General features: G+C 35.9%; 1 protein-coding gene across 3 annotated transcripts; it reads right to left on the reverse strand.

The window, feature by feature from the left end:
• Positions 1-1,557: 1,557 nt before the first annotated feature.
• On the reverse strand, positions 1,558-8,666 carry LOC132285709 (B3 domain-containing protein REM20-like). Of its 3 annotated transcripts, none has more exons than XM_059787901.1 (5): positions 8,069-8,666; positions 7,218-7,341; positions 5,935-6,343; positions 5,661-5,818; positions 1,558-2,284 (listed from the first exon to the last, which is right to left on the reverse strand). In XM_059787901.1, the coding sequence occupies exons 2-5, from the start codon at positions 7,284-7,286 to the stop codon at positions 2,018-2,020; spliced, it is 903 nt and encodes a 300-aa protein (XP_059643884.1). In that variant the 5' UTR covers positions 7,287-7,341; positions 8,069-8,666; the 3' UTR covers positions 1,558-2,017. The 3 variants fall into 3 exon arrangements, with proteins under 3 accessions (XP_059643884.1, XP_059643886.1, XP_059643885.1); XM_059787902.1 differs by having other exon boundaries at positions 1,562-2,284; positions 5,661-5,824; positions 8,069-8,228; XM_059787903.1 differs by lacking the exon at positions 7,218-7,341 and having other exon boundaries at positions 5,661-5,824; positions 8,069-8,307.
• Positions 8,667-8,904: the final 238 nt, after the last annotated feature.

The following is an 8,904-nucleotide window of genomic DNA, read 5'->3' on the forward strand; positions in this document are numbered from 1 at the left end:
TGTGGAATGGGTTTTCATTTTCAGGAATGGATTTTTATTCCAATGGAATGTCCATTCTTACTTTAAATTGCGTACCAAACAAAGGAATGGTTGGAGTGGACATTACATTCCATTCTTGCACACCAAACGTAGTATAAGGGAATAAGGCTTTTCTCCAATCTTCGTAAACTCGTCCTTTAATAAGATAATAGATTTTACGAGATTCATTTAATTCGCCCTTACCAAGGTAATAGGGTTTTCCCCCAAGCTTTGTGAGCTTGCCCTTTAATAAAATAATAGATTTTACAAGTTTCATTCAGCTCGCCCTGACTAAGGATAGAGTTTTTCCCCAAGCTTCGTGAGATTGCCCTTAAATAAGATAATAGGTTTTGTGAGATTCATTCAACTTGCCCTTTAATAAGGGAAGTGAATTTGCCTGAGTTTCGTGAGCTCGTCCTTCGTAAGGTAGTAGGTTAATTTTGTCATTACATAACTAAGTTAATGGGTCCATCATGGATATAAGGGCAACTTAATAACTCTTTTTAGTACAAGGAGTTATTAGTTCTACTAGGAGTTTTATGCTCAATTTTGAAAGTACAGGGGGTTTGTGATTTTAACTCTTATATTTACTCTCAATTTCAGCATATCATTAATCTATTTCAAGGGAAAGAGAAAGGCAAACTCTTCAAGTATAGAAGAAGAGCAAGAACAATGTGCTAGGTCAAACAGCTTAATTATACTTTTATTGATTCTTTTTCAAATTATGGTGACAACTATATCCATAAAATTGATGTTCAAAATCACATCGACTTGATTCTGGAACCGTCAACGATTAGAAATATAGGACTTGGTCACTTGATAAGTAGATTAAATCATTTTCTTGATACAACCATTTTTCAACCTCGAAGGCAAAGGCCGAACTATCATCCAGACCTATGGTTTATGCTTCGTTCGGTAGGAAGGAAGAAAATTAAATGGAAAGGAGAGTTGAATGGATGAATGAGACATCCTTAGAGAAGAGATTAGTTTTTTTTCTCTGTTTTTGTCCATAAAACAATTTACTTTAATTGGTACGATAAAAGAAAAAGGTGATTTTTAAATAGTTTTTACCATTAAACCCATCACTTATTTTATTTGTGGGCTTTCTTAAATATTTATGAAAGATGATAGAATAAATTGAAACTTCTACAATAAGCTTACTTGTCTTCTCTCATCTCTTCCACCCATGTTTGGACGGATAAAAATTTGTAAAGATGGAATGATGATTCATCATATTATTCTTTCTTTCCTTATATCATCTCCATCGAACTTCCTTCTTATTTTCCTTCCACCCATTCCTTGAAGCATTAGTTGTATCTTACCTCGTTTCAAATCAAAACGTGAATCAAGTCTACCCAAGAGCATTGTGGAAGCTCTCTTTGGCAGGCCGACTGGAAAAAAAAGGCCGAACTAGACCTTGAACATCAGTGCCATTCGTTATTGGAGCTGTGGTGTACATAGAATTTGTTGACCTCTAGCTATCTGTACTATCACTTCAAGCAAATAACGCTTACAAGGACCTAATAATCATTGATCGGGGTCCTTCAAGATGTGGTCCACATCCTTGCAGATTAACAAACAAAACATTTCAGCCCTCGGATAATCACATAAGACAAACAAAATTGCATTGCCCGCAAATAATGAATTCAATCCCAGTTATGGGCAATGGACAAACCCAGTACACGAGACTCCTACCATTGCGGAGTCTAAAGAGGGCAGCTTTACTTCCTCAATGCGGAGAGGCTGTTTCCTCATTTCGAACTCGTGACCTCCATATCGCAATGCAACAATCTTACCATCAAGGCTCTCCCTCAATTCAATCACAGTGCTATAATCACAATTAATTTTAGATTACAAGCCCAGAGGCTAATGAATGATCTTTCAGTTTTCTAGAGTTGGGTACCTATAGAAACAAAGTTTTAGAGCTGGATAATAGTAAACAGTGCTGATTGAGAAAGAACTCAATATTGCTAATATTCCCAAGTGCCACCTAGTTTTCTCATTTTGGCAGCCATGATCCTGCCGGGACGACTTGAATCTGTAAGGAAGTGCAATCTCCATCTCTTCCTAGCAAAAATTGACAAATGCACCTGTCGTTCTCCCGCAGATTGTGCCATCTGCAGACTGCTTTCCATCCACGGATCCATGTCCGCCTATCGCTCCACACAACTAGTTTTGCGGTCCATGTCTTGCCGTCTTGGTCACGGAGGACAATCTCTGATGGTAATTTAAGATTATTGTCTTTTATCACATCTGCAGGAACTAACTGCAATAGTAGAGGAGGAATACTTTGATAAGCATACAAGGAGACTAAAAATTCATGGCATTGATCAATGCAGATTTTTTGCACCTTCTAAAACTTGAAGCAGTACTCAGTATTGGTGAGACAAAGAAAGTAATGTAGGCAAATTTTTTAATTAAAAACAAATGGTAAAAAATAATGAAACACGGTAATAAAACAGGCAATATTGTAGCATGCCTATCAGCATTATGCTCAATCGGTGGACGCTGTACTTTTAGAAATCCCAAAATGAATAGAAAAAAACAATTTTTTATACATATATCAGAAAAACCAAGTCTGATGATGAATTTAATATATGAATGATGATTAATGTACTTTTATTGCTCTGCAACATCAATGAAGAATTTGAACAACTCTCTCCTCTATCTCTGCAAACCCTAATCCATGCAGTAAATGTACCACACATAGACAGAAACTAGACTTAGGAAGGTCATCGTGATGCACGGTAGATGTTCCAAGAACTTGTCGGAACATTGAATTGATAAAAAGAAGTGCATGGTACTTAAACTGCACTTCTTAAGGCCTCTAAAAAAATGTCAGATTCGCCTATAAAAGTAAAAGATGGATTGAGAAGGTAGAAGTAGTAGGAACAGGTCCAACACCAACAAAACTTATGTCTAGTGTATGGAGGTAGCACGAAGATCAAAAATACAAATACCATTATTAAGTGTAGAACTTAGAGCGTATTTAACCCATTCGAATAAAATCTTTTTTCTACAAGATACTGATTCTGTTGGAGTTGTGGCAACGAGGGTGGTTTTGGGCAGGTGTACCCTCCCCCACTCTTGCAACCGTTTAGAAATCCCCATCCAAGATCGCGTAAACGGGGGGCCTTTTCACCCCATCCCCGCCCCCGTTTAACTTTTTTACCCCCACGGGCACCCGCCCCCTTTAGTTCCAAAATTTCTCCTCCTTTAAAATTTTTTTCCTCAAATACAATTATATAACTATTGAACAAATTCATTAAAAAAATGGGCAATCAATAATTTAACATAAAATTCAAGAGTATTAGCGTTCTTAGTTCGTAAGGCTCTGTCGCTCTCTAAAACGGCTGAGAAAATGAGTGAATGTGACTTAGGGTTTCTAGAACTAACTATATATACTAAAAAAATAAGAATGATTTAGTAATTTACCTACCAAAACGGGGTGGGGCGGGGTGACCTGCCCCCGCCCTCGCCCTCTCCTTGAACTCGCGTGGGGTTTCATTAATGAAAACCATTCCCACCCAAATAAGCTAAACGGTCTCCCAAAACCGCTATAAACGGGATAGGTACCGGTCCTCGCGGGGCAAATTGCCATCCCTACGTTGGACGGACAATGTGTTCTTAAAATTGATGGTACAAGAATCGGGCTATTGAAAAGTTGTGGAAAAAATGTGGTATAAAGCAAAAAGAATCCATTTTATTTACGGTATAAGATCAACTAGACAACAGAAACTAAATTTTTTAACAACTTGGGAACACAGTCCGTACTCGTTGAGGAAGAAAGCTGTGCAGTATCTCCAACTCCAGTGTGAGTGCAATTTAATGCAAAATATATGATTCAGTCTTTAGCTCTGACTTTAAACAGTAAAATTAGGCCTTTATGACTATCAGATTAGAACTTTGTAGGAGTCATTAAAATTAACTAAGCATACACAATGTTAAGTATTCTGGATATCATAAGTGAATTTAACCGTATCAAATGTCTAAAGTTCAAAGAGAAGAAGAGAAAGATAGATATTGGTAAATTTAATGGGATTTGAGAGAAAAACTTCATAAGCCTCACTCAATTTTCCCAGAAGGAAGAAAATTTAATCGATTAGGAAATCTCATGCTATACCAATGCAGAAAGAAGAGAATTTAATCAACTCTTGGATAGCTGCAACCAACCCTTCAAGATATTTATTATCATTTTTTGGTTGGAAATTTTTTTAATTAATAAAAATAATAATTATATTTTGGTGGTCCTATGGATTATGTTCTACTTTTCAATTTTTTTGTCTAATTGGAACTATGGTTTTCTACTGTTGGATTGTGGTTCTCCAACTTTATTGTGTAAGATTTAATCCTAACCATTATCATCTAAGTTTTCTTGATGGAGAGGGAGACCTAGTTACATTTATTTGTAAGGAAGTCGTCCCTCTAGTTGTTGTCCAATAAAAAGGTTTCAAAACCCTATTCTGCCCCTGTCGAAGGGACAACTCTCCAACGGAATTCTCAAAGTAATCAAAGGTTTAATCTTTAGTCAAGTACGATTGCTAAATTCTCCTATTTATTTATTGCATTATTCTTGATTTCTACAAGTACAGTACGGATTCATACCCAACATATTTAGCTGACAAGATATTCCCCATACACCAGTACAGCATACAGGGAAGACGTTAAGGCTCATTTGTCAATATTTCAAACCTAACTTCAATACAATCCTCCAGATTAACTTGAACTCCAGCCTTCAGCACAGAGTCTATGTAATGTACTTCCTCGCTAACCACCCCTTTGATCCCTCAGATTTCACTCCATCCCTAGCTTTTTAATTCTTACCATCTCTTAAAGAAGTTCCGAAGCCTCCTGTCTCTCCTCTCCACAGTTCTGGTGCTATCAGTTTCTTTCCAGTTTCTAATTTCTAGCCCCAAGGATGCCAAAGAAGCATAGTTTTTCCTATATGACGGAGAGCCCAATGTTGCAATGACTTCAATTGCATCATAGCAGACACTTTTGAATCATAAAAGAGCAGATAGATATCACTCAAATGGCAGCCAACAAAACCAACCACAACAGTCACTAACTTTCATTTAGCATTCATCAATTATCCAACATAACAGATTTCTAGCTTTTAACTCCCTCTTTTGCAGACGAGTGTAGACTATAACACCTTGATTCCAAGAGAAGTTCATTGGAATTAAGTCCTTGTAATATAATAAAGACTCAAACATGAATTAGGTTCAGTAATATATTAATAGATCAAACAGAAGAAATTTACAAAAGGATATAATGGAAAATCCATTAAAATGTTTAAGGATGAGCATACTGCAGCTAGGTAATTAAAGCCTAAGCAGTTCATTCCGCCGACTTACAAAGAAAATGTTAGATAAATAATGAATCAAACATGAATTTATTTCTGCTAATATATTAATAGATTAAACAGCAGAAACTTACAAAAGGATAACGGAAAATCCATATAAATGTTTAAAGATGAGTGCAATGCAGCTAGGTAATTCAAGCCTTACCCATTTATTCCGCCTTGTGTTCACTAATATATTAATTAGATCGAACAGCAGAAATTTATGAAAGGATGTAACGAAAAATTCATTAAAATGCTTAAAGATGAGTGCAATTCATCTAGGCAATTCAAGCCTTACCAAGTCATTCTTCCTAGTAGTTTGTTTCATTTTTGCCACAAAATAAGGGTTCTTGGGTCGGACGTAGTGCCCTGTTTCAAAAATATAATCATCTTCCCCCTCAACTACAGCCCGTCCTCTGTGCTCATCTCCAACATTGACAGCAGCATTTCCGCTATCTACAGCTAGATCAAGTGAACACGGTTGGTTACATATTAACACAATAAAAAGGAAATAAAAGAAAACATACAAAGACGAGCTACCATTGAGGAAAGAAATGAAATTGACAACTCACTACTAGTGCCTCTGGAAATTATTTCCTCTTCATCGTGGTCTTCTTCTACTTCTTCTTCTTCCTGCTCCTCCTCGTCCTCATCCATGAGGGACTCATCCTCCTCTTCTTCAAGCTCCGTCTCCTCCTCTTTTAATCGAGAATGGGAAGCCTTTTTCACTTTTTTCTCACATGAATTTCTCCCATATAGACTAAAATCAAAAACACAATTACCATTGTATTGAAAAACTAAAAAGTCGCCAAGTTCTAAAGAATTATCTTCAACAAATTTCACCCAACCATCTTCAAAGAACAGGTGATCATTTCCAAAAAATTTCACCTCGACCGGCCAACAATTCCCATCACAATTTCTGAGTAATGCCTTACTTGGAATCATTTCTTTCAGGTGGGCTGTAAAACCCAATGGAATGAGCTACAAACAAAATATATATACACTGTCATAACATAAACATGTAGACATTAAAAGTATCTATAATTTGCTTCATATCTTTTTTTTTCATTTACATTGGCCTGCATATGGATATTCAATATTTCATCCTAACAATATGTCCACAAGGGATCACATCACTTGGCACAAAATGTATATGTATATATATATATATGGTACCCGAGTAACAACAATTTAGTACCACATTCAATGATGTGTGATTCTTTTGGGTCAACAAGACAAGTGATGATTGTTTATTGGAACGGGAATATTACGTTGTTGGTATTCTGCAATACCTAGTAATTTTTCAATATAGACTCTAGATTATCTCAATTACAATGCAAAACTAAATTGTCAAAAGCAATTATTCCACACAAAACTCAAGCAAGAAATTGAAATTTTCTGGCATTCATATATATATCAGAAATTAAATGGTCTATATTTTTCTTTTGGGCAAAAAAAAAAAAAAAAACACCCACATTTAAAATCTTCCTACCTGAATTGAGACTACCCCTGCCAAAAATAAAAATAAAAATAAAAATTAAGTATACCCTGATTAGCTAGCTTTATAACTTGCACATAAAATATATGATCTTCTCATTGATGCCTCATCAAAGTGTCAATTATGCTGATCGTAAGCTAATAATAATACCCTTTTTGTGAAATTCTAAAAGCCCAAATCTTTTCACAACTCATAAATCAAGCAACTCATGCACATATCTTTAAAGAAAGCAACAAATTAAGTAGAACAAATTTAATTAAGCAAATTAATTAACGCTAACCCAAAACATAGAAAAGATAATTAATCCCAGATATATAGAGTTAAGATATATATATATATATATATATATATATATACCAATCTCTGTGAGCTGTTGGCTGGCAAGAAGACCTTGAAGAATTCAAGGGAACTCTCTGTTGGCTCCATCTTTGATCGAGCTTCTCTCACCACTTCCTCTCTGTCCAAACAGCTACTCAAAAGCCTAAGAAGAAACTGACATTTGAGAGAGCACCAAATACTGGCAGAGTTACAGTGCATGACAACACAAACAAGCAACACGTTTCTCATGCACTGAAAGGGGTAAGGAATATATATATATATATATATAATTGTATATATTAATTCTTGTCATGTTATCTATAGTATTTTCCTTACATGGAAGTACCAAAAGAAAGAAAGGAAGAAGACTTTCTTTCTTAAATGCGGAACAAGACTTTTCTTTAAATGCATTAGTGATATTCAGTTCTTTTTTCTGTACTTTTTTTTTTTATATTTGTGACACATAATTTAAAAATTAAATACATTTAATATAATTTGAGATTTTAGAACAAAGTTATAAAAGTAACCGTATATTAATGTATAGTAATAATTTATTATGTTTATTTAAAAATAAATTTTCTTTGCCTATCGAGATGCAAAGTTATGAATTAACCACATCAATAGATATGTATTCACTAATTAATACAAGGATTGAGGTGAAAAAAAAAAAAAAAAAAAACACATAGAATGGTGGGGTTGAGTAAAAAAAAGTTAGATGAGAATAGAAAATAGGAGTTAATTATTTAATGGAACAATGCTGTCAGTCGGAATAAGCAGGAATTGCCTGCTGATGCTGAAGTGGACCACTAGTAATTTGACATGTGTCAAAAAAAATTTAAAAATTTAAACTTGAATTAGCCAGCAGATCAAAAAGAAGATGAAGGAATTACCGGCGACGATAAATCTGCGATGAAGAAGGACAGAGGTTGAGGCTCGGTTGAATGGACTGAAAAAAAGGGCGGCCGAGAACGGATGATTGCACCGACGGGCTTAAGCCAACGAGGAACCAGCGATGCAAGGATCGGCGGTAACTTCTGGAAATTTTTTTTTTTTTTCAACAGAAAGCTCTGTATTTGGGTTGAAGAAGATGAACCCAAAAATCTTTTCCACAGCACACACAGAAGAACGATAAATCACAAATCCTTTGGCGACTGCGACTGTTACAAGCTCCGATCGCGACTCAGCCGGCGATAACACAACCCGAGACAGCTGGAAAAGATCGTCGCTATGAAGATATCAAAACGTGTTTTCCCTCTGAGACTATAATTTATGGCGACGCGCTGGAAATGACCCAAGGTACAGCGGCTTCCACTTACAAAACTGATACATACAAGCTTACATGTGTATATTTTTATAAAATAATTTGAATATTGGGTCCATTATGCCTGCAATGATGGTGGTGGTGGGTCGCCGGAAAAGATTGTAGTGGTGGCCAGAAGAAACAGAGAAGAGAGAGAGAGAGCCTCGGTTAATTTTTGTTTTTTTTGGTCCTTGTCAGCATAAGCATAGGCAAGCTATGTCCTATTTAAGGTTTACAGCTAGTAGCTGTCTTAGTCTGTCTGCAGGCCAAAAGTGACCACTCACTCATTCCTGTGTTTTTTCTAGACTCAGATAGCATTTTTGTCCCACAAGCCAAAGATTTTTGTTCAGTGTTTGGGTTTGGTTATCAACGCACATACCTCACGCGTAAATCACACAGTCGAAATATACGCACACCACACGATCT

The sequence above is a fragment of the Cornus florida genome, unplaced genomic scaffold, assembly GCF_030987335.1.
Source record: "Cornus florida cultivar Cherokee Brave unplaced genomic scaffold, ASM3098733v1 CherokeeBrave_3.0.0_Hap2_Chr11, whole genome shotgun sequence".
NCBI classification, from domain to species: Eukaryota; Viridiplantae; Streptophyta; class Magnoliopsida; order Cornales; family Cornaceae; genus Cornus; species Cornus florida.